General features: G+C 40.8%; 1 protein-coding gene across 1 annotated transcript; it reads left to right on the forward strand.

Moving 5' to 3' along the window:
- Nucleotides 1–712: 712 nt before the first annotated feature.
- Nucleotides 713–26,192, forward strand: tyro3 (TYRO3 protein tyrosine kinase). Its single transcript, XM_028036496.1, has 19 exons — nucleotides 713–958; nucleotides 4,331–4,514; nucleotides 8,865–8,965; nucleotides 9,061–9,231; nucleotides 11,780–11,866; nucleotides 12,884–12,999; nucleotides 13,098–13,278; nucleotides 14,455–14,597; nucleotides 16,113–16,251; nucleotides 16,845–16,968; nucleotides 17,094–17,188; nucleotides 18,489–18,584; nucleotides 19,235–19,315; nucleotides 19,715–19,807; nucleotides 19,886–20,007; nucleotides 20,088–20,197; nucleotides 20,729–20,888; nucleotides 21,029–21,165; nucleotides 21,847–26,192. Exons 1-19 carry the CDS (start codon nucleotides 895–897, stop codon nucleotides 22,307–22,309), a joined length of 2,667 nt encoding a protein of 888 aa, XP_027892297.1. The 5' UTR covers nucleotides 713–894; the 3' UTR covers nucleotides 22,310–26,192.
- The last annotated feature ends 251 nt before the right edge of the window (nucleotides 26,193–26,443 follow it).

Raw genomic sequence — 26,443 nt, forward strand, 5'->3', positions numbered from 1 at the left:
ATTTCTGACATAAACTTTCACTGATCAAAACAAAATCATATCAGAATGCAAATAAATTCTCAATAACCTCCACAGGAGAACTTCATTAGACCTTCTGTAAATGTCTGGATGAACCTGTCCATCTCTCTGTGTTCTCCAACACTAAATGTTCTGGTTAAACCGTGTTCTACGTCAGCCGACACTCGATCAACCTGGACATTGTGTGGCTGTAAACAGGATGTTCTCAACAGGAAGCTGCAGCAGAGACACACAGGATGGCAGTGGACATATTCTGGTCACATGTGAATATCTTTCAGCTGCAGGGACGTTTAAAACAGATTAGAGGCATCCATCCATCCACCCATCCATCCATCCATCCATCCACCCACATGTATACACACATCTTTGCAGAGTATTTTTCATACAGGCTGATATAAAGTTAAGTGGTCTACAAAGGTCAAAAACAAAAAGACATTTACTAGAGATACTATATATATATATATATATATATATATATATATATATATATATATATATATATATACATTTATATGCTATTCAATAAGTCAATTTGAGTTTTTAAATTTGAAATGTCATGTTTTCATTAGTGTAAAGTCATCATGGATAATTTATCCATATAATGTGCTCCACTTAGTGATAAAGTTCCTACATTTTCAATAATATTCTAGCTTATTGAATTGAGTGCAGTAAGTTTTCAGGACTTGTTCAGGAGGAGGAGCTCTACCACCAGCTTGTTTTCCCCCGGGTCTCCTCTGTGCTCCGCGGCTCCGCCAGTGTTTTCCTCCCCTCCCCCGGTCATTCCGTCGGTGTTCCTCCGTTCACACGCTGGAGAGTCAGGCTTTATTAACCATGAGGACGAGCGGAGCGGAAGGAGCCTGTTGAGACCATGAGAAGATGAAGCCGCTGCTGTGGGTCGTTGTTGTTGCTCTGCGGACTCTTACTGGGAGCTGTGGGAGCGGTGAGTGTTAATGAGTCAGTTAGCCGGGAGAGCTAATGGTTCCCTCACTTTCTCAGCCTCGGTGTCCCCCTATGGGAACAGTCAGGTGAATATGCTGAGGACGAACTTTCAGTCTCACCTGTTGGACCGTGGAGAGACAATAAGTGAACTTTCCTCTCCTTAAATGAAGTAGAAACACCAGGAGTGAGGCTGTAAAACTGCTGGACCACAATAAACTTTACCTCTGGTCCAACAGGAACATCCACCGAGATGTGGAAGAGGATTAGGGCCACTGGGAAAAGAAAAGAAGGATTCTGACGTTAAAATCGGAATTCTGACTTTTTTTTTGTCAATTCTGAGAAAATGTCAAACTTCTGAGATTAAGTTCTGAAGTCAGAGATTAAAGTCAGAATGTAGTTTTTCAGGAGTCTAATCTTCTTGTGTACACCAGCGGACAGCTGTCTATGAAAGATCTGAACTTTGTACAGATTCATGTCACTGAATCATTTCATGAGCAGTTTGAATATTATCAAACTTATCAAATTTATTTCATTAATTCAATTTCTTTAAAAAAATTGATGAATGTTATACAGATTCATTACGCAGAGAAGGATGCATGAGTGTTTTTATTATAGTTCACTGAGATTACTACATCTTCTGAAAACCCCAAAGTTTCTCCGAAAATTAGAAAAGTCATCAAAATGACTTTTTGAGTAGCGTTACTGAGATAAATTAAGTTTTAAAGAATGTAAGTTATTGTTCAACAAAATTAGTTCAACATTTGCATCTGTCAGATTGGACTTTAGATCTAATATTAATAAAAACTGGTACTACTTTATGGAGACCATTGTTTTTTCAGGTTTTCTCTGTGAGATGTGTGTTATGGTTTGAACCTAAAGCGGAATTTCTCCATTACACACGGCCTAAATTTGTACATTCATGGAAATCTTTGAATGAGTGGCACAAATGCTTTTCTATATTCATTGACTTTGGAAGATTAGGAGTAAATGCAGGTGTTTTTCTTCGCCAGCATGACAAAACATTGGGTCGACCAAAACTTAGAAGAACAGGAGCGTGTAGGGAACTCTGTGAAGGTGAGAGAAACATATTGGTAGATTTACACAAACAAAGGAAGTCTTTTGAAGATCATCAGTCCCAGCAACTGCCCATGAAGACCAGTTCTACAGATGTATTCTCATTTTCCAGAGATCTGGAAGAAGACCTAAACTTCCCCTCCTCAGATGACAGGAAGTGGGTTAAATTCTTTTAGGAACAAACCAGGAAGTAGCAAGGCTCAAGCTTGACCTGACCCGGAAGCCTCTGGACATTAGATCTTAGTGTCCAGAGGCACAGACTGTGGACGGTCTGTGGATGATCATCAGACTGTCCACAGTAAACTTTACATTCACATGGACTGATGAGCTGCTCTTATGAACAAACTACGTGGCTTCAGGAGACAAATGAGACAAAGACGGAGCTTTATGGACTCTGTGACAAGAAGTATGTTAGGAGGCCTTTCAAACTCAAGAAGACCGAAGCAACAATCGATGACGGTGTTAGCATCATCGGTGCGTTGTGCAAAGTGGATGAAGGACGACATATTTCAAATGAGCTGCTAGATGGTTTAACTGCGACAGAGTTGGGGGTTCCCAATGGAGGACAGTGACTGTATGGAGTGGATTCAGCAGACTCAGTAGCTTTATTAAAGGTAGACTATCGCAGCAACCTGATTTAGCTCAACTTTAGCTGCTGAAGGAGACTGGTCAACGAATCTGAACAATGCCTCCGGTTTGTTGATGGTTCTCAAAAAGGTTATCTGTAGCTGCACTTCTATTGCAAACGTGAGCAAATCTTAAACTAAATTATACACTGCTCAAAAAAATAAAGGGAACACTTAAACAGGTGTTTAACACTTAAAGTGTTCCCTTTATTTTTTTGAGCAGTATACAACGACGTATTGGGGCCTTTGTAGAAAGGGGATAAAAAGAGAAGTAAATTTAAGTCTAAAAACTTAGAAAAATTTAGATTAATCTCTGAAATTTTCTAGAAAAACTTGGGACGAAACATTTTTGGGACAGTCAGTCCTCCACAGAGTGGGGCTTATCAGGGACCAGCTGTAGAACGGAGGAGTGGAAAGGATGGAATGCCCTGCATGGAGTCCTGACCTCAACCTCAGTCATCTCTTGTGGCTTGAGCACGGGCTCCATGGGGGTTAGGGAGCTAAACGGCCTGCAATGAACTCAAACCTTCAAATACTTGGGACCTGTTCTAAAAACACTGAAAAATGTTTAATTTAAATAGGTTAAACACCAAATATATCTTAATATTTATTAATATGAACAGTGGAAACCATCTTGGCACTACCACAGGAGCTAACCTCTACATGCTTCCCTATCTCTGCTCTTGGGAATACAGCCAATCAGAAACAAAGAAAATTGGCTGCCTAGCAAATGCCAGCCAATTATGTGTCATGTAGCTATTGTTTTGCAATTTTTCAAATATGCTCTACAAAAGAAATCTGGGAATAGGCAAATTTTTCACAATTTGTTACATTCTACAAGAAATCACCAAATATGATCCACTGCATGTTGGCTGATTTGCCTCAAATGCTCATTAAAGCTGCAGTATGTAACTTCTATAATTTGTTTATTTATTTTTACACATTTGTTGAGACTGTCACTATATTGTGACATCGAGACAGATTATCTGTGTAAATAAAATCAATTTCCTCTGCCTTCTCCCAGTGCTATCTAACCAACCAATCAGGGTCAGGAGGTGGGTCTTGGTGCTGTCAATCACACTCTTGTGTGGTGCTGCTCATCTCCTTCCCCTCTGCTCTATGCCACCACTACAGCTTTTCCCTGTTGGCAGATCCTATTGTGAATGCTAAGTCTAGTTAGTATGACCACCAACAGACGGTTTTCTTGTAAAGATAAGTTGTTTTTCTGCTGTTAGCACATTTAGCAGCGAGTACGTGAGGTTGACTGACAGCACTAAGACCTGCCTCCTGGCTCTGATTGGTTGTTTTTGGTCGGGAGCCGTGCATTTCTTCAGACGGCATTAGCAGCTCTGAGAGAAAGTGGAGGAGATCAATCTTTTCAGATGATCTGTCTCATATTATACTGTCACTACGTGGTGACAGTTTTAACAAACTCTGGGACTTGAAATGTGTAAATCTCCTGCATTTATCCATCATGTTGCAAAAGAAATCAGTAAAATTAAGAAATAGAAACAAATGGAAGTCCTCTGAGCTTGTAGGAGCAGATGTACTTCCAGATCATTCTTATTAACAAAGCAAAAATGAATAATTTTTCATCTGTGGAAAAAAACCAAATTATATCTATATATATAGTAGTGTTGGAGTGGTTTAGAAAGTGTCCCCCTCTTCTGCAGGCGTGCTCTTCACGAAGCACCCGTCCAATCAGACGGTGTCTCAGGGGAACGAGGTGAGGCTGGGCTGCGCTGTGGAAGGCCTGACCGAGCCGGACATCATCTGGATGAAGGATGGGGAGAAGCTGTACAGCACGGATCAGGTCTTCCTCATCCTGGGAGAGCAGCACTGGGAGACGTCCCACAGGTCCAGCAGCACCACACTGGAAATGACTGAGATCCGCCAACATGGCTGAGTTCACAGTGCCTTGCAAATTTAGGGGTGCACCGATTGTTGCTTTCTTGGCGATCGCTGATTACCAAGAAACCTGATCTACCCATTCCGATTGTGGCCAATACCAATTGTTTTTTTTGGTCTGAATATTGCTAAATATAGAAAGTAGCTCACCGAGTTGGCAATAGTGAGGTGACTTTTGCACCAATAAGTCAGCTGGCTGGTAAATCAGTGCACCCCTATTGCAAATGTGTCTGTATTGCATTTAATTACAAAACATGGTCATCCTTTAAACTTTTTCTAATTTTGTCACATTACAGCCATACATATTGTTTTTATGTGATAAGCGAATCAATTCCTAGTTTTTCCACATGAATATCTTTTTATTTAAAGGAATCAGAGTGGAAAAAATACACGTGTGCCTTTCAGTGTTTTACGTGTAAAAAAAATGTTGAAAATCCTTTATCCTCTTACTTCCTCTTCACAATTATGCACTAGTTTGCTTTCATCTTTCACAGAAAAATTCAGTCATATATATTAAAATTTGTGGGATTATTATGATAAAATGTGAAAATGAAAACGGCACTGTGTCAACAGGTTCAAGCTTCGGGTTTGAAAAACAGGGAAGATGTCTGAATGTGTCACAGGGATTTTGATGTTTTTTTTCTCCCCGTGGCTGTAAGCTCTGGTTCTGAGTGAGTCTGTGAATGCTGCTGGTGTTTTTTCTGCTCTGTTGAAGGCTAAACAGCAGATCAGCCATAAATAGAGGCTGGGCCACTTTTTGTTTTTAACACTAATCATTCTACTTCTCCCACGCCTCCCTGTACACTTTGTCCTCCTGGCTCTTCCCAACGGCAGATTAAAATTTAACCTCTAATGCCCTGATAACACAAAATGGTGTTGCTGGTTTTTTTTGCCAACTAGGTGACACGTTTCTAGATTACAGTCAAGTCTTAGCATGGTTAAAACAGTCTTCATCACAGTCAGGACATCTATCTTTCCAGTGCTCAGTGTTTTGGCCAAACCGGTACACCACACAGAGCCGGTCTGTGACTTTTCTTTTTTAATTCAAGAGGAGTCAGTAGCTGCGTTTCCGTCACAAACTTTGTCAATGTTCCACTTATATTGAAAAAACAGAATTTCACAATTGCTGTGTTTCCGCTAAATATGAAATGCAATTTAAATCATACTCTAATTAGTTTGTTAATTGGATAAGTCATCCTCCTACTACTTCCTGCCATTGTCTTCTTCGTAGTTTGTGCCAGTGGTGACGTCGTGTTGTGAAGCAAAAAAAGTTTTGATTGAAATACGTCGATTTTGACATGGCCAAAAGCACCACCTCATCCTAACACCAAAACATTTTATCTAAAATGGATTGCACTTGTTTGCTCTTAGTGCATGTGCAAAAAATCACATCCAGGGATTACAATTCAAAAAGAAAAGTGAATAAAAGGCGGATACTTTGTGTTATTCTTAACAGTTTCTACTTTGAGAAGATTTCATTTTGCCTGAATTTGTTGCATCAATTTGTCAGCAGTAGCAGAGAAGTGCAGGACACAAGGAGGCAGAGTTCTGACTCCTGCTGCAGGATTTCTGTATAAATCTGTCACTGATAGGTTTATTTTTGTCCTAACCTAGGAGGATAATTTTTCTAACAGTCACTTTTTCAGTTCTAAATCAGGATCTGCTTGACTAAAAGCTGTGATTTATTCTATGCCAGTGAAATGAAAGACAGATTAAAAAAATTATGTTATTGGGTATTAGGAAGAGTAGAAAAGTCTTGGACAAATAAGAAATAAATACACTCATGTTTAATTTTAAGTGGTCGTTATTTCTCATTCAGTGTGCCGAGGTCCTGTCACAGAGCTCTGTCTCCCACTGAAAGCAGATTTCAATCAGGACAGCATGCTTGGCAGCACACTGTGGCCCACTGGGCCACTCGGCTCAGACCTTTGTGGTCCCGCTCTGTCAGCAGCCATTACAAACAGAAGAATGGTTCGGGAAGCAGTACACTGTTCCAATGCTTCCCCAGAGCAAAGGGCCTGATGTAACGATCCCAACGTTTAGAAAGAAGCAGTTACATGAGCCACTCAGAAAATCCAACCTTCTTTAGTTTTTATTTGAAGTGAGGAAATTCAGTCACTTTCTACTGATTACTTTCTACTTGCAAGCAAGAAAATGTTCATGGTCTTTCCACAATATAACCCCTTTAGTAAACATAAAGTATTCTTTTGATCTGAAAACAGATCTTTCCCTAAAGATTAGACAGTCAAAAGAAAGAGAATGTTTTGGGGGTTATATTTTGGGGAACACTAAAAACAATATGATTGTAGTGTTTCCATTATTTGCATCTAAAGTGAAATGTACATGAACATCCAAAACATTATCCACACTGTCATTAAAAGTATATAGTTAAATGTACTTGACCACCTGACCATCAATAAGGAGAACACCTACATACACAACATAAGGCCAAGGTGGAAAACATCAATGTTGACATTATGGTAGTACTCCCATAAATCAATAAAGTAGCTATAAAACCATTTCCAAGCAATCTGAAGTCCATCATTCTACAGAGAGACATTATTTACGAATAGTAAACATTATTGGCAATATTCCAAGGAGAGGACATCCCAGCCTAGCCTGGCCAAAATCAGCTGCTTGTACTAGGCCTTGGTTCAGAGGGTCTGGAGAAGCGATTGCTTCCTGGAGGCGTGGCCTCTGTTGGCCATGACGTACGTACAGCGCACTGAAGGGAGACGAGAATCAAGCAGAATTGTGTAGGAAAGTGTGCAATTCTCAAAGAAATCACAAGAAAACCCAAGTACTCCATCTCAGGTAGCACATGATCCACTTATTATGTTAAAGACTAAAAATAATGGCAGAACACGTAGGACAAGCCTGACTTGTTGGAGAGGTGCATGCAACAGTAGCATCTGATCAACCAGGCTTGTGGAACAGATGAGACCACAGTAGAGACACTTGTCTGTAATACACAGCGCTATTTTTGGAGATTTCCAACTGCCTCACATGCGCATATAAACCTTGATTTGTAGCCATAGAGGCTGGGCACCTAGCATGGTCACTGGGTTGACCATAAACTCCTGTATGGTGTTTAAGATTTCAGAAGATTTTCTGTCAGAGAGATGAAACAATGATGGATCAAATGACTATTTCATCCAGCCTGTTATAGGCACAATGATGATGACGGTTGAAGGAGTTTGTCCTGCAATCGGTAGGTTGCTGGTTCGATCCCTTCTTTGTCCAGTAGCTCCCCAACAACAGTGTGGGTGAATGACTGAATGTAGTGCGAATTGCTTTGGGGACCTCTGGACGTAACAAAGCGCTGTACAAGTGCAAGTCATTTACCATATTTCAGTATGTACAACATTCATTTTTAGCTTTCTATTTGCAAGGGCTGGGACAAATAGCAGGTTTAACAGGTTCCAGCCAGAACCTTTGTGTTCATATGTTTCTAGTACGCCCTTAAATCGGATGCACACGCAACATTCTCAAACAACAACAAAACAAGTTCTCTTGGTTGACTGGGGGTTAAGTTTTTGATTAAAACATTGATCTGATGAGACGCTGGGAAAGATTATTAATGTGATAAGTGAGTTAACCTACCAGTGAAGGTATTCCAGCCTAAACTAGCATCCCAATGCTGAACATGTAGCAGCAACACAGAAGTCTCCAACGCTAATGTCAGCGTCCACAGTCCATATTTCTAAAGAATTTAAATGAATGATCAATGAACCACTGGACAGATGAATGGCTAGAATCTGATGATTAGTACTAATTATTATCAGTAATAATTACTACTAATAATTATTAATTATAAGAATTGTGCTTAATTCTTATAATTAATGATGATAAATATTATAAATAATAATGATAAGTTATTAAAAATATTTTTAATAAATGATTAAAAACAATAAAGATCTCAGTTGTTTAATTCATATGTCTGTTTATTTGTCAATAATTTAGCGGCAAAAGCGTTTTGTTTTTTTTATTGAAAATGCTATTTACATTATCAGTATATACAGTAGTTTTCAATTAAAATGTAGTTAATTGCAGACCCTCCAATTAATTCAGTAAAAAATGTTAATTGAGTCTCACCACTACTATTTATTTGAAAATCCATATTGGTGTAGATGCCACCAGAAGACAGTTTTCCTCCGCCACGGAGCTTTGGTCCAGCAGGTTGTTGTTGGTTGTCCGTTTGTAGAGGTGATGTCAGCCGATTGTCGTTTCTGTTGGACCTGCAGAGGCAGCAATGCTGAAGCCTGTCTGTGGTTGTGACGTTCTACTTTGTGGTTGCAGTGTGAAGTCTGTCCAGCAGCAGGATGCTGGTCAGTATTGGTGTGTAGTGGAGTCCCACGGTCAGATGTTCGCCTCTGAACGAGCCTGGATAACAGTTGAAGGTAAGGCTGTAAACACACTGCGGTAGTAAATCTGTCTCTGCGTTTGCTCCTGCTCAGTCCCCTGGTGGTCATCCTCCTCTGCGCCTCCTCCACAGGCGTCCCTCACTTCATCCAGGAACCTCAGGATGTGGCGACGTTCCCCAGCATCCCCTTTAGCCTCTCTTGTGCCGCTGTCGGCCCCCCTGAGCCTGTGGAAGTGCTGTGGTGGCTGGGAGGAGTCCAAGAGGGAGGACCCCAACAATCCCCCTCTGTCCTCCATGTCCCAGGTCAGAATCTCTGCTTGAGTGAAAACCCTTCCTGTGTTTGTTCCTGAAAAGGCGCCATCTTGGTCTGATCTGACCAAAGCTCCAGTAGGGTTTTACATGTTAGTGTCTGGGATGGTAGGACAGAAAGGGCTTTAATCTGGTAAAATTAGAAAACAACCAGTCAGCATGAAGACGGAGTCTTTGGACCCTGAGAGCTTCTGATGGAAATGAATTGACTGATCGCAATAATAGTCCAGGTTCCCTCTGGGTGCATGTTCAACATGCGCCTGCTGAAGCCACAACTTTGCTTCAATCTGGTTAAAAGTGTAGCAGTGAACAGTGCAACACGTAGGCATGTCCAGGCATAACCTGGCTTCTAGTGGAAATGTCTGCAGGTTTGTACCAGACGTTTGGCTAAACCAGTTGCTTTAATGATACAGTTCACTGCATACCAACACAAACCGCTTTACTGCTGCATCTGCTATCATGGCAGAAGTAGCCAACAGAATCGGTCTGGTAATAGTAGGATTAAGTTGGATACTTATATGTAAAGGTTGGTTTAGGTAGGAGAATCTGGAAAATGGCTTCACACTTGTAAAGTGCTTTATCAAGTCAGAGGACTCAAAAGCGCTTCACACTACAATTAATCAATCATTCACACATTCGTACTCTGATGGTAGCCATGGCTACTATGGGTCCTCTGACTACCACCAGCAGGCGAGATGGCTGAAGTTTCTTGCCCAAGGAGAAAACGACTAAGACAGATGGAGTGGGGGTTCAAACAGGAAGTCTTCCTCTTGAGAAAACTGCTTTTTGCTCTAAATAGTTTAAACTAAACTCTGCAACGAATTTATCTGCTTCTAATCATTCTGCGTGGTAATTAAACAACAATGAACCTTCAGAACAACGAACCTAACTATGCAGTGGCTGCATATTTAGCTCCTAGAACTGGACTCAAAAAAGCTGATGCTGTGAGTCAGGTGGACTGGATTTAATCTGATGGTCATACTACAATACAGAGCTCCGCATCAGAACTTCAAAATAAAAGACTGGAAAGTGTTTCAGTTTAAAGTTGAGGCAGAATCTCAAAATTTTAGTTGCTCTGTCTTTGTTGAACATTTCTAATTTGATGTGTCACATGCTCCATACTCCAAGCAGCTTGGAAAAAACAGGCCTTAATACACTTCTCTGTTCTGTACCTGTCAATGATTTACACACAAGGTGACACACACACACACACACACCTGCACATTCACACCCAGAGTGTTTCCTGTCAGTAAGGCATGTTGGGACATTGACATCTGAACTGATCCTGCCTGTTGATGTAGATTGTAATGACAGGGCCTTACATCACTCACTAAATACATTTACAACCACAAACTTCAGTGTATTTATTGGCCTTTTATGTAGCAAACCAACACTAAGTTTTAGTAAAATCCTTCACAAATAAATACCTGAAAAGTCTGACTCGCACTTCTACTCACCTTTATTTATTCAGTAAAATCCAGTATTACCAGTTGCCTTCAGAACCTAATTGTAGTCAGACTCCTGCTTTGTGTTATTTAATCTGAGTCTTTACTCTTCTGCTTCTGGCCTAAGAGATTCTTTAGACAACATTAGAGAGCGAACAACATCATGCAGACCGAGGGACCCATCAGGGATGACGCTGTGGATCCCTGCAGCTCAGATTGGCTTCAGATAGAAATCCTGTCTGAAGCTTTTAATAATCCATTTATGGGACACATCGTGTGTGGTGGCAAGATAAATGCATACATAAGAACAGTCTGGCCTACTGCTAGTGGAACAAGTGGCTCTTTGGACATGACATAACACCTGTTATGAACATGGAGGAGTCTTTGTGAATTTGATAAATGATGACACTTTTAATGCAAAGTTGCTCTAAAAGTTGCATTGAAAGTCCAGTAAGAGTGCCAACTTTGCATTAAAGTGTTATTATTTACAAAATAATATAAAGTTAGCACTTCTAAAGTGTCATTATTTACCGAATGACACTTCATGACAACAGTCATAGACATTCATAAAGACTCCCTCATGTTCATGACAGGTGTTATGTCATGTTTATGACAGAGTCATGTCAGTCCTATGCACACCCTGTCAAATAAAGTGCTACCGTCTTTTTTTGAACAGATCAGGTGACATTTGCAGCTCTAAGCAATTTTATTTAATTAAATGTTGTTGTAACTCATATTAATTCAAAATCCTTCATATAGTATATGCAGCCAGAGCTCTAATATAAGGGGTTATATCAAAGCATATTCTCATGGGAAAAAAACACGAAATGCATGAGCTGAAAAGGCCTAGTCAAAGTCCAAACCTAAACTGAGCTGAGAATCTGGGGAAAACCATGGTGAAGATCTGCAGCAAAGAGTTCTTCTATAAAATATTCAGGAGAGGTGGGCTGAATACAGATTCACACCGCACTTTTCAGATTTTAATTTTTTTATAAAAACAAAATGTGAAAAGCTCATCTCGTTTTCCTTCAGCTGCTGTTAAAACTCCAGCTTTTCCTGTCCCGTGTGTGTGTGTGTGTGTGTGTGTGTGGGTGCAGGTGTAAACAGCAGCATCAAGTTTTACTGCGAGGCAAAGAACGCCAGAGGGATCTCTGTGTCCAGAACCGGAACCGTCCACATTAAAGGTGTGTCCTAATTGTAGTTAGGACACACTAACTACAATTAGTAGTTAGTGTGTCCTAACACACTAACGCTAGTATGTCACACACTAACACACTAACTACAGATTTGGCTGTAGTCCCTCACTACAGCCAAATCTGGCTGTAGGGAGGGACTCTGTCCTGAAAAAAGTTTGCCTTCTGTCACCAGAAGAACATATCCAGGATTAAAAGATTAATGTCTCAGCAAGATCTAAAGAAACTCATTCATGTGTTTAAATTTAGTCGCATTGATTACTGCAACAGTGTCTTCATAGGTCTGCCTAAAAAAATCAGTCAGAACGCTGCTGCTGGCAAGTAGATAGAGCACCCAGTTCTGAAGTCCTTCACTGACAGAATAGACTGTAATATACTGATGGTAGTTTATAAATCACTGAAGGGTTTAGCAGCACAATACATTAAAGATCTGCTGTTGTATCAACTTTCCAGAACCTCTCAGGTTTTCTGGTTCTGGTTCTGCTCTGCATCCAGAACCAGAACCAAACAGATTCAGTTTTTATGCTCCACTTATCTGGAACAAACTTCCAGAAAACTGCAGAACAGCCGAAACACTGAGTCCCTTAAATCAAGACTTAAAACTCACCTGTTTAGAGTTCTTTGATAAGCAGGAACTGGAACATCAATCAGCTTATTGATTGTGTATTTGCTTGATGATTTTGATTATATTTGACTAAATGTATTGTTTATTGCTTGTTTCATAACTGATGACTGATATATATATTTTAATTCTTTATTTTTGAAGCATTGAGAAGATTACAAAAGCTTGATTCCACCTCAGGTTCATTGTTTCAGTCTGTGATCAATTACAAAATTGATCACAGTAAACTCTTTACCGTTTACATTTACAACAAAACAAAAACACAACACAAAGAGGGAGCAAGGGGTACTACTTTGAAAAGACAATCTCTTTGAACTGCCTTGTTGCTGAAATGTTCTATATAAATAAATGACGCACCAATCAGCCTCTCTGTCTGTCTGCTGAAGTGTTGCCAGCAGCTCCAGTGGACCTGCAGCTTCTCAGGATTACAGACAACAACGTTACATTGTCATGGAAACCAGGATTCATGGGTTACTCCCAACTGTCCACCTGTGTGATTCAGGTAAAACACACACATACAGTACACCCCTACACGCACACACAGAAAGGTAGAGGTACATTGTCAGTGGTTGTGCAGCTGCCCCTGCTCCTCCCTTGCAGGTGGTGCGGGTGTCAGGGCGCCGGTGGAACCTCCCCCAGCAGGAGGTGCAGGTTCCTCCTCACATCCACACGCTAACGGGCCTGAGGAGTCACTCCAACTACAGCCTGAGGGTCTCCTGTGTGAACGAGGTGGGAGCCTCCCCGTTTTCCCCGTGGCTGACCTTCATCACCCCGGAGTCAGGTGAAGAAGCTGATGGTGGATGTGTGTTTGAGCTGGTTGCTGCTCACAGCCAGGTGTTGAGCTCAGGGCCTGTTGCAGAGTTTCATCAGTAAACACTGGAGCTGCTGGTCCCCTGCTTAGAGCTGAACCCTCTGGGTCGGTGGGTGTTTGTTTGTGTGTGTATTTGTGTGTGTGCGTGTGCACTGGTCCAGCTGGACCTACTCCAGTGGATTCCAGTCCTCTCTGTACAATGAGCTTTTGTTTGTGGCCTCAATCCATTTATAAGGGCCAGCTAAAGTGATTTTAGCGCCACCTGCAGGAATATGGACCAACATGTTATTTATTATTAGTATTTGATAGAGACAGACACACAATAACATAGACAGACTGAACAAAGCAGCACTCCCATGCCTGTGTCATGGTGCTTATGGTGGTTGTTTCTATGCAGGCTTTTCTAAACTACTGTTTAGATCTAAAAACTATTAGGAAGTAAAATAATAAAACGTGATATTGACAACATATCATCATCTTCCTAAAAAAAAAAAAGACCACCTCTATTTTTGCCAAAAGATTATTTAGGAAAAAACAAATCACTTTCGGCAAAAAACGATGGTGACGACATGCAGGCCTGTTGCAATAAGCAATATGGTCTCATAACCATATTATCATTTATCGCAATAACTTGAGGGAGAATTTATCATCCAGCAAAATTTGATCTTTATGTGTATGATCAAAATCGTACACATAAAGTAAAGAAATAGAAAACATGACAATAAAAAAGAAACATTAGCTTCTGGATGACATGCCCAGAGTTTAGTTTGTTTTTTGCACATATTGAAGCTGTTTATAGACTTTAAACTGACAGAAAGTGAGTCACATTCTTTGGATCCTCCAGAGAGAGTACTTTGAGCAAAACTGCTTCTACAGTTGCCGTTTGAAGTTGTTCTGTTAGCGCTGCTGTTGCCCTGCAATCTCCGTGTATAGATGCTTAATGGTTGAAGTCCATTTTGTCTAAACATTTAAAAAGTCAGATTTTATAAAATTGGAAAAATCCAGAATACCGTGTCCAGCCAGAATCGAGCTGAAGTGACCCACTTTCAGCTTTGGATTGTTCCGCCAACATGGCAGCTGAGATTGTAACGATGTTAAAGAAGAAATAGAGCTGGTGCTGACTGAACTGTGTGGCCCTGTCTGCAGTGCCCTCTGTGGCCCCCAGGAACCTGAGCTTTGAGCTGTCAGGGCAGAAGCTGTCTCTGCAGTGGGCCAGGCTGAAGGAGGATGAGCTGCAGGGGAAACTGCTGGCCTACAAGCTGCAGTGGACTCATGGAGGAGAACCTCAGGTGAACGCTCCGTCATAGCACAGCACACCGTCCATGACTCCACCACCAAAATAAACCACCTCATGGTTTGTTTTCAACATTTCTTCAACATTTAGAGCTGCACTATGTAAATGTTATAAGGAATATGTTGTGTCGCCATGTCATGACAATTTAATATAAGACTGATAATACACGGGCATGATTGACAGCGCTAAGACCCACCTCCTGGCTCTCATTGGTTGTTTCTTGTTAGCACTGGGAAAAACCAGAAGAGCTTTTTTTGATTATTTGTTTCATTACATTCAAAACAGTTATATAAAGGTTACATACTGCAGCTTTAATATGTAGTAAAATCATTGATGTTCTGTCTACAATGGAGAACAAAGGCCTCATTTATACATTTTTGTTTTTTCTTTTTACTCTTTCCTTTGATTTATTTTGTTAGTATTTCCTTCTAATTTATGTAAAGCACTTTGAACTGCCTTGTTGCTGAAAATGTGCTATATAAATAAAATTACCTTACAATGGAAGAATAGGATGGACACAAACCTGTCAGGGTTTTTCACCCTTTTCTGTTTTTTTGTTTTACTAATCTAAAAGATAAATCTGATTTGATGAAATTTTTGAGTGATATATGTGTGTGTGTGTGTGTTTGTAATGAGCATTCTTGATCCCAGTGTTTTCCATGAGGCTGGAGGGAATGTTGCTCCAACTGATGAAGATATTCTCGTCACTCCCTGATTTATTAGATGTACCCACTGATTCTTTGCTTCATTAAGTGTAACCTGTTTTTACTTTCTCTGTTAATCACTGCAGTAAGTCCTGCTGGGGAGTTCTTACAGTAACTCTTTATTTGAAGGAATGTGCATAATACTGGCATTTATGTCATGAGTCATAAATGTTATGACTCATGACATAACATTTAATGCAAATATACATTGAAAGTTGGATTAAAAGTGCTTTAAGAGGGTCAATAAAGCATTATTTGGTAAATAACTAGAATTTTATGCAAAGTTGCATTAAAACTTTCATTAAAAGTCAACTAAGAGTCATCTTTGCCTTAAAAGATTTATTATTTACCAAATGACACTTCATGACAACAGTCATACACATTCATAAAGACTCCTTCATGTTCATGACAGATGTTGCGTCATGTTTATGACAGTGTCATGTCAGTCTTATGTACACCCCCTCAGATAAAGTGTTAGCGTTTTTACTTCTTAATCTGATTTCACTAAATCTGTTTCTGTTTGCTGCTGTTTAGTTAATCCGTAATAAGCCAGGTGTGATTGTGTAAGTATTTTGTGTCTTAGAGTCAGAGGGAACTGGAGGTGTTTTTTTTGTTGTTTTTTTTAATTACAGATCAGAGAGGATATTATCTAGAGCAATCAGGACAGACTCAAGCAGCGTCTCCCTGTTGCTGCCATCAACCTGCATGGCCTGGAGGGCATTCAGGGTCTGATGGAGGGTCCAGTTCTGTCCTAGCGGTTCCAGAACCAGCTACAGTTCTTCATATCTCCAACTGTGTGTCTCCAGGAACCTCTGCTGTTTAAGGAGAACTCTACTCCGATGTTGGACGCAGCCCGTTTCTTCAACGCCTCCATCCAGGTGGCAGCCTGCACCGCGGTTGGCTGTGGACCCTGGAGCCCCCCGGTGCTGGTGATGCCTGCCTCAGGTAACCTGTCAGGGAGGTGGGCCGGTTTAACCAAGGCGGTATTCATCTGATGAATGCTTCCTCTCAGGCAGCAGAATGACTTCCTGTTAAACAGATGTTTGCTTCCTATCAGGATTGCTATAGTTTTGTTTTTCTCAGTACAGTTCAGTTGGTCTGATTCAGTTAGTTTTTAAAGTATGTTTGCTACTTTTTATTAGTTAAATATTGCTGCAGTTTTTGTTGGTATTATCTATAGTACCAGATGTAAACTGCTTGTGTGGGGGAGGGGGAATTATTATTTCACATCAGTTTGAAATGCGAATAAGTAGATTCATAAATACAAAAACAAAGGATTTCACATTTATATTTTCTTTCTTTTGTTTTGTTTTATAAACACACAATATAGTTCCAGTCAGTTATAGTTCCCTCCCCCCCATTAATTATCGGTTTTGTAATTTCATTAGTTAACTATAATAACCTTCCTTACTATATATGATTTCCTGTTGGATTCTCGTCTATTTAAGAGAGTAGATTTTAATTATTATTGTGAAGGATTATTCTGTTCCATTCTGTTTTAAACTGGACTGATGTCTGCCCGCCTGCTGCTCCGTCAGCTCCTGTCCAGGTGCAGCGGAGCCGCATGTGGGTGGGGCTGCTGCTCGGCCTGCTGGTGGCCACCATCGTTGGGCTGCTGCTCACCATCGCAGCTCAGCGCAGAGAGAAGGAAACAAAGTTTGGGTATGGTGCCTGATGTGTGTGTGGGTGTGTGTGCGGGCGTGTGTGAGTGAGTGAGATGTCTTGTTTGAATCTGAACACACAGAGGAAGTGAGTTGATCTCGTTTTTGCGTTGTGTCTGTTTGCAGTTCGGCCTTTAAGGCTCCTGGTCCAGAGAGTTCGGTGTTCTTCACCGCAGCTCGGTCGTTCAGCAGAAACGTGGCTGATCTGCACGAGTCCACCTGTGAGTGAACGGTTTCCTACAATACCTTCTGCTCGGAGCTGGTACAGACATTTAATGTCTCTTTACTAATGACACTGCTGTGGAAAAGTATTTGCCACAGCAGGTGCTTTCCCACCTTAAACATTTGTCCCCTTAAACAGCAAATGTTTAAGGAGGCATTTGCTGTCGGGACATTTGCTAGCTAGCTGCGACGATAATAGACTTCTTTTTTCTGTTTCAGATCAAAATCAGAATTTACTGACATATGAACATTGTTGGTCAAGTTCCTTCTTTCAAACATGAAATGATTTGATGAATTTTTTGTTGTGTATGTGGAAAATAACCATCTTTCTAGATAGATCCTGATCATACATGATCTAATCATACATTTTGGTAAATAACGGCATCACCGTTATTCTTCAGATCAGCAGCCGCTCTTCAGAGCCCAGCTTCGTAACCATGGCAATCAGGTGTTGTAGCTAGCCGTTACCGCCCGATGCGTTGATGGCGACGTCCTGTAGGCTTCTAACGCCTCAGGCAGGTTTGGGTCTCACATCACACTTGGGGATCTTGCTGCATGGCACTTCAGTTTGCTTTTGGCTCGGCTTCAGTTTTTCCTGAACTGTAGCTGTAGGTATCTCTGAGGTCATCTGCATTATTCAGAAGTGGACTTGGACTTCTTGGCCTGTTGCAGAAAGTTACTCTCTTGCAGTTATTTTGGTGAACAGTTTGCCACTGCTCCATGTTCTCTCCATCAGTGGACAGTGGTTCTCTCTAGTCCCAAAGCCTAACATGCATCTCTATAAACCTTTCCGGACTGATTGATGTCAGGGAGTTAATTTCTGATTTGTATTTGAATTTCTTCAGATGGAACATGATGTGTAGTTTATTATTTTTAGATTCTATTTAGGTGATTTTGTGATTCTGCGGTTTTAGCAGCAATGAGATGAAAAGACAAATTGGTTAATTACACATTATTCATGATTAAACAAGTAAGGTGAAGACTTTTTGATATAAAGCCAGGTAGGCTTCTTTCATCTTTCGGAAACCTCTTTTTGTATTTACTAAGGTTATCTTTATCTGATATTCAAATTTTCTTGACCTTTACATGTGGCAAAAAACCCCCTAAAAACAGATTAATTCTGTAAGTAGCCAATATTTTCTTCCAGCAATTTACATCTGTCATCAGGCTAAATCTTGATATCTTAGTTCTCCTTTCTCTCCTCTGCTCACCAGGAGAGAAGTTGAAATGTTACACTTTATAAACTGAGTGGATAATTACAGGTTGGGATTACCTTTGACTGTGTCTTCCTTTCTTCAGTGGACAGTCTCTGCATCAGCAGTGAGCTGAAGAACAAGCTGCAGGATGTGTTGTTTTCAGAGAGACGTCTTACTATGGGCCACATGCTGGGAAAAGGTAACGCCACCACATAAACCAGTCAGTAGGAATCCGAGCCAATATTTGGTTTGGTAAAGCAACACAAAAATGAGCTGAAAATTAAGGGGAACAAAAACAGCAGAATCGTTTCATATTTATTCTGCTAATATTATCACCTTAATATTTGTAAGTAAAAAATAAAATATCTTAGTCTTCTTGCCCTGATACTTCGTTATATTTGCATTTCTAGCCTCTGCCGCCATTTTTAAAAAATAAAAACATTTTACTGACACAAACTTCTGCAGCTCTTCTCTGGCAGCTGTGTACTCTCTGTGTAGGCTACTTCTTCTACTGGGTTCAACAGGTAGACTGTTGATTAATTTGAGCACTGCTGCCATCTAGTGATAGCAAGTTAATATAGCAGTCAAAACATGAAAAAACTATTGAATCCAAAAAAGTCTAAAAAGAATTTGTGTACTAAAAATATCAGATTCAACAAATATGTTTAAATATATTAGTTCTAAGACTAGTAAAAGAAACAATTAACAATAAATCCTTTAACAAAATAGAAATTCTGTTGAGTACATTGAGTACATTCCTCAGTTCAGGAAAATTCATGAACTGAGTGAAGAAATGGAATGATGTGATATAGAAGCTGGATGTTGTTGTGTGTATGTAAACCTCTACAGGTGAGTTTGGCTCAGTGCGTGAAGCCATTCTGAAGACTGATGACTCATCGATGCAGAAGGTGGCTGTCAAAGTGTTGAAATGTGAGTCATCATGGGATTTCTGTTTCCTATTTTCCCAAGTAGAAAAAAAGAACATAAAAAAGAGAGTATTGATTAATCCAAGTGGAAATGCTTGTTTGAATAGCAGCGTTTTCAGCTGGTATTTAAAGACAGACAAACAGAGAGTTGCTGTGAGTGGGGAATGTGGAAGTGTTTTCCAAATGGAGGATGTGTTGAACTAACTTGGCCAAAGTGCCTCCAAATTTATTATGCGAAGACTCACGAAATTTGCTACTTACATTCGAGTGAGGCTTTCCCATCCTTTCATTATCTACTTTCTTCCAGACTTCAACAATCATGCTGGCCAGAGTGTTTGTGACATGTCAAAGAAGTCGGGGTCAAAACATTGCAGCATGTAAATGTGTGTGTTTTCTTGTGCAGCTGACATCACCTCTTCAGGTGACATTGAACAGTGTCTAAAGGAGGCTGCATATATGAAGGACTTCCACCATCCCAATGTCATCAAGCTCATTGGTAACACACCAGCAAAACACACAGAATGCTTCAACAAGCTGTCAGGAAGCCCAATTCACAGTCTGTTGTGTGCAACAGGAGTGAGTCTGCACCGGCGTCCTGGCCAGCGGCTGCCAATCCCAATGGTGGTCCTGCCGTTTATGAAGCACGGGGATCTGCACACCTTCCTGCTGTTGTCCCGTTTGGGGGATGACCCATTTGTAAGCAACTGGTTATGAATAATTTCATGCTTGCACCTGATGCCTGATAAACTCCTGACAACATACTGTCTCTGCTTTAGGACCTCTCTCTCCAGACTCTGGTGCAGTTCATGCTGGACATCGCTCGGGGGATGGAGTATCTGAGCAGCAAGAGCATCATCCACAGAGACCTGGCCGCCCGAAACTGCATGTCAGTCAGAACACTTATCTGAGGTTTAGCTGACATTTACCAACTCCAGTAGAAAACACTGGTCTCAGTTGGACCTAAAAGATGTTTTGATAATTTTATGATCTTTATCGCCTTAAAAATGGATTAAAGTTAAAAAGCAGTGCAGCACTCCCATCTTTCGTCTGTGGAAAGGTAGAGAAGTAAAAGAAAAGCAGGACTACTTTTTTTTCTTTCTTTCTTGGATTAAATTTGGTGTTGATGCTGTCGTCACTTAAGCAATTGCAATATTAATTAGGTCATTAATTTGGCACAATTAGTGACCTCACTTGAAATGGAGTCCATTTGAAATGCAGTCCCTCTGACGTAACTTTAGTTTTAATCAACTTCTCATTTATTGAGTTAAAAAAAAATGTGGCGATGGTTAGGGTTGGGGTTAGGCCGTAGAAAATAAATGGGAGTCGATGTAAAGTCCACACAAGTCATGAAAATATGACTGCGTGTGTGTGTGTGTGTGTGTGTGTGTGTGTGTGTGTGTGTGTGTGTGTGTTACAGGTTGAACGAGAACATGTCCGTGTGTGTGGCAGACTTTGGGCTCTCTAAGAAGATCTATAGTGGAGATTATTACCGTCAGGGCTCTGTTTCCAAACTGCCTGTCAAGTGGATCGCTCTAGAGAGCTTGGCAGACAACGTGTACACCACTCAGAGCGATGTGGTACTCACACACACACACACACACACACACACACACACACACACACACTGCTATCAACACAACGCAAAAGGCTAACTTATTAACTTATGGATTAACTATGGTTTTATGCAGATGTATTTATTTAACTGTATTTGTTTCAGTGGGCGTTTGGTGTAACAATGTGGGAGATCATGACCCGGGGTCAGACTCCATATCCTGGAGTGGAAAACTCTGAGATCTATGAGTTTCTGATCAAAGGAGAGCGTCTGAAGAAACCTCCAGACTGCAGAGAGGACATGTGAGTCTTTACACAACAACAGACGTTGAGAATATTTAAGTTTATGATGTGTCATATACAGTGTTAGAGGTGAACTTTTGTGTCACGTTTCACCCCCCTTTTTCACATGTTTGTTGGTATGAGACGGATGATCTGCGAATAAATGCAGCTCTTCTGCCAGTACAAACTACAAACAACCAATCAGAGTTAGGAGAAGGATCTGAGCACTGTCAATCACCCTCCGTGTGGCGCTGCTGATTCCTTCCCTCTCCCTTTCTCTCTGCTACCTTTCATCTAGCATAGCCTGTTGTGAATGCTAATGCTAGCAAGCATGGCCACCAATGATGGTGTGTAAATAGTTTTCCTGTAACGGTAAGTTGTTTCTCTGCCAATAGCACGATGAGCAGGGAGAGCATGAGGTCGGCTCTGATTGGTTGTTTCTGACCGGGAGTGGATAATTTGTTCAGATAACAATAGTGGATCCTCATAGAGGAGGTTGAGATCGATCTGTTCACATATTATCTGTCTCATACCATGTCACAATATGGTGACAGTTTTAACAAATATGTGAAAAACATATACAGTATTTCATAAAAGCTACTTACTGTGGCTTTAACATTTCAAAATGCTTTTACAGTGACCTTTCTAATGCATTTTCTGAATTTCAGCAGTTTTTTATTTTTTTCGTCTTCTGTCTGTTAGTTATGAGATCATGCACAGCTGCTGGAGCCCAGTCCCCAAATGCCGTCCCAGTTTCCCGCAGCTGGTCGCTCAACTGGAGGCGCTGCACCTGGCCCTGTCCCCGGTCACCCCTCTGAAGGAGTCTTTGCTCTACGTCAATCTGGAAGAGGATAACAGCGAGACGGACAGAGAGGAAGGAGCCGTGGGGGTCCTGGGGATACTGGGACCGGAGACCGCAGTGGAGGGCTCCAGCTGGAGCGTCCCCTGGCAGCGCCGGGCAGAGGACGAGGAGAAGGACTGGCTCATGGTGGGCTCTGGGGCTGCGCTGGCCATCAGAGGGGACTACAGGTACATCGTAGGGCCCTGTGGAGCTATCGCTGAAGAAGCCGAGGAGGTGGGCTCGGTGGAAAGAAGAGGGGATTTAGCAAACGGACCAGTTGATGAGCTACGGGACGAAGACGACGATGTTGTAATTAACGTTTGATCGATGGACCTGGCACGGCCCAGATTTGTTCCTCTCTCCTGATCGGCTGTTCGCTTTATGTCTCAGAGCGGCTGCAGTCGGTAGAGACCAGGTAAGGTACTAAAGAACCAACTCTCCCAGGCAAAGTGACCTTCATCTGTTGCCAGCGCACATTCCTGGCGTGTTGTTGAGTGAGTCAGTGGTTGAGGAGCTCAGAATCTCTGAGTCATTTCAGAGATTTATTTGTAAAAGGAGGAAATATTTTTTTGGTTCCAGCTTCTGAGGCAGAAAAAATTAACTTAAATACCTTAGTGTTTCGCTAGTTTATCATGAGGTCAATAATAGGAATAAACAGTTTGAAAACATTTCTCACCTCTGAGAGCCGCTAACCACCCGCTTTACGTTTGGTGAAATAATTACTAGAGAAATCAGCTGGTGATTCTCAGAGTCGGATGATTTTCATCTGACCAGAGGCTGGCTAAAAAACTGCATCTTTTTAGGTTCAGTAAATGCACCATGATGTGGAGGCCGTTACTTGTGGCAAGAACTCAAAATGAGCTGATTTCAGTCACTGTGAAGAGTGAAGAAGCACAGAGGTGGAAGAAGCTACTTAGAAGGAAACAGTGTTTTTTACAATTCATCAATGTCTGCATAGAGGGAGAGATGTTCAGCAGACCGCTTGAACAGAGAACAAGCAAATGGTTTCCATTGATCTTTTTGAGTTTTCCGTGTCTGTTGTAAATAGTAAAGCCATAGAGTTTTCTCTACAATATTCCGTTCATGACTACGATAACTGGTGCTAATTCCTAATCCAAGTTTAAGATTTTTTAGCAAAAAATGGTAAAAAAAATGTTAGCTTGATGACATGCAGAACTCAGCTAATTTAAATAATGACTCGTGATGACAGGGATGGTAGCAAAAGTGCTACAACAGCAATTTAGAAATGACTGAAATCAGGATAAGCGTGTAAAAACTCCAGAGAAGAAATCGGCCACAGAACTGTGATCTGTGGATCTGTGGAGGGTAACTGTCACTGGTAAACCGTGATACTGACGGTAAACATTTGGACTTTTCCCTCTGGTTTTGCTCCACGTTACACAATAATTTAAAACAATTTAAGCCTCTTTATTGGTGACATTGTGAAACTTGCTCTTTTTTCTTAAGAACTGTGAAGCTGGGTTGTGCCAGGATTCTGCATTTGGGTGAGACGTAGACGTAGGCGGGTATTGAAAACGGTTTGGAGTCTATCTACAAAAGTGAAGTCAGTATTATCTGATGGGAGTTGATATTATCTCCGCTGATGATTTACCGACTCCTTGGAATGATCAAAGCAAATCCTCTGTAGAAGACACGGGGATTGTCCTGCTGTAAAAACATGACTTGTTCAGTGTAGAAAACTTTCTACATGAACTGGTTTGTTTCCGTTGGGAGAATAATGTTATTGGAGGAGAGGCTTGGGACATGCGGACATACAGGGAAGCTGCACAGCTCTGCACTTGAGCTTCCTCATTATCAACAAGAAAACAAGCTGAGGAAATGGTGTGTCATGTTTTTTATATTCTTCCTTGTAAACCAGTGTACCAGCTAATCAGGCTGGAGTACGAGGCAACAGCTGCTGCCACGGTGACACACTGCAGGATCTAGGCAATGAGAGAGATGGTATTAAGTGCATCGTCAGTGATAACTCAGCAGTCAGACGGGACGGCCCAGTTTGACATGCAGAACTTTAACAGGCAGGCGTAAAACGTGCCTCAGTGTTAGCAACAGGTGAAGAGCAATAATGTTGTACATAGAAACAGCTTTTAATGGTTTTATTGGTAACATTTCTGACAGTAACACTGTTTTTCAATGAGTTGTCAATAAAGCTATTTAATTATGGCAGCACTAAGAACTCTGGGTAAGCTTTTATTGTGTAGCAGAAGGCAGTGAAGGTCTGACATGTCGCATGAAATCCTGGAAAATAAATGACATGCGCAAGGATTACAATAAATATCAGCCTTTAAAGAAGGGATATTATGTAAAATCAACTGTTTTGAGCTGTACTTCATGTTACAATGTTATTCCCTCATCAAAAACATACCTGGAGCATTGCTTTGATTCTTGAAGGCATGTTTGAGAAATCCTTTAATCTCCCATGGCAACCATTCGGGGATCCTCCGCCTATTTCCACTAAGCTCCTCCTCTGAGCTGCAGTCTCCAGTTGAGCTTCTTCCTCATAGAGCACCACTCCCCCCCTCAGCTCCTTCAGACTAGTGGCAGCAATTAGCAAACACCTGATGGAACCGCACATCCGCTGAGCTCATCATAGAAGCTACTTCTCAGTGAAACACTCCTAAGAACGGTTGTAAAGAGCATAATAGAGGAGCCATGTTGTGATGACTTTCTGAGGGCGGAGTGTTGGAAAGAGTAGGACCTTCTTAAAGAGACAGAGGCCTAATTTCAAGGCATTAAACTTCAAAGTCAAATTTGTTTTATGTTTGCTATATATAGCATTTTTCAACTGAAGCTAACAGTTACTTGTGTGTATGTGTATGGAAAATACATAATATCCCCTCTTTAAAACTAAGAGTTTTTGTTTTGCAAACAGGTTATTTCACAATAATCAAAACTCTCTTGCTAGCTGTTAGCATCTTGTAAATCAGGTTATTTGCATTCCTAAAGCTCCCAAATCAGACCTTTTGTCCTGGGGACTAAACTGTTTTGGTCTGGTAGTCAAGGCTACAGCAGGTGAGTAGAAGATGAACCAGCAGCTGTTGCCTTGGTGAAAATGTGCTGCTCCATTTAACATGCTAATGTTAATACGTTGGTGTTGACTTTATTAGCCCCTCTGGGACATGATGTGGCACATGTGAAATGGTTTTAGACATGTTTTTAACCTGAAGCGTGTGCAGTCTGCTGATCATGGTGAACTGAACTCTTAAAATTTAAACCATGAGTTTACATAACTGAATAAAAGGACAAATTCTTCATTTTCTCACTGTCTGAAGTTAAATCAGATCAAACATCTCTTGTTTTAGCCTAATCAGAATCACCACAATTCTACTTGATAATTGCCAGTAAACAAAGTGAGGAAAATGTTTTTAGAGATTATTTTGTAATTTTCTTCGTATTCAGAAGTTTACATTTCCGTTATCAGGGATAATTGTATTTTGAAGTGTATGACTTGAGTTAAACCTCTTGGGTTTCCTCTCAGAGGTTTCTCACAGTAGTTTACTGGAGTTCTGATGGTCACACCAAAACATTGACTTTGTCGTCCTTAAGCCACTTTGGCCGGATGTTTTGGGTTATTGTCCATTTGGAGCTTTAGCTTCCTGGCTGACATCTTTAATGTTCTTTATTCATAATGCCATTACTTTATGAAGCGCACCAGTTCCTCCTTCATCAAAACGGCCCCACCACATGACGCTGCCTCCCCCATACTTCAGTTAGAACGGTGTAGAGGCTTCCAAGTGTCGGCCTTGGTTTCCTCCAAATAAGGTTTCCAAAGCCATGACATCATCACCATCATCACCATCAGGGCTTTCCCTTCTTGTTTGAAGAGCTAGTAATCATTCTGTATGTAAACATCTGAGTTCAAAGATATTAATAAATAAATCTCTGTTTCATTCTCCTGTTTTTGCAGCATTTAGTAAATAGAAATAATTTTGGTAATTCTAACTGACCTAAAGCAAGAAAAGGTTAGTCTGATTTGACTTCACACAGTGAGGGAAGAAAATGTGTGTTTTTATTTAGTGTATGTAAACTTCTGGCTTCAACTGTAGCTGCTTTAGGTTTTCCTAATAATGTGCTGCATTGTGAGGTTTTAACTGCCTTTTCTTAACCTTTCTGTAAATCACTGGCTTCAGATCTGTGGGCAATACTGAGGTGGGCTGAACTTGTAAAAAATAAAGTGTTACTGGTGGCACTGGTGTCTGAGGATTTCTGTTGGCAGCAGCAGACTAACGATGTACGACCCTTAACATCAGTACTGAACTGTAGGTGTGAGATAATAAGTGTGCCATGACACTAAAACATCAATAGATAAAATAACTATAAATCATGTTATCAAAGTATTCACACACTTCGTCTTTTATTTGAAATGTACAACCACATATTGACTGCAGCAAAGTCATCTCTACATTTATTACACTTAGAATATTGTTTTAACTTTCATAC

The sequence above is a fragment of the Xiphophorus couchianus genome, chromosome 13 (genome assembly GCF_001444195.1).
Source record: "Xiphophorus couchianus chromosome 13, X_couchianus-1.0, whole genome shotgun sequence".
Lineage (NCBI taxonomy): Eukaryota > Metazoa > Chordata > Actinopteri > Cyprinodontiformes > Poeciliidae > Xiphophorus > Xiphophorus couchianus.

Excerpts from the sequence above, each read along its gene's own strand:
- tyro3 (XM_028036496.1), top strand. The coding sequence starts at position 895 with ATGAAGCCGCTGCTGTGGGTCGTTGTTGTTGCTCTGCGGACTCTTACT. Across the intron at positions 8,966-9,060 it reads AGCCTGGATAACAGTTGAAG|GCGTCCCTCACTTCATCCAG; the intron begins GTAAGGCTGTAA and ends CCTCCTCCACAG. Across the intron at positions 20,008-20,087 it reads GTTTGGGGGATGACCCATTT|GACCTCTCTCTCCAGACTCT; the intron begins GTAAGCAACTGG and ends TCTCTGCTTTAG.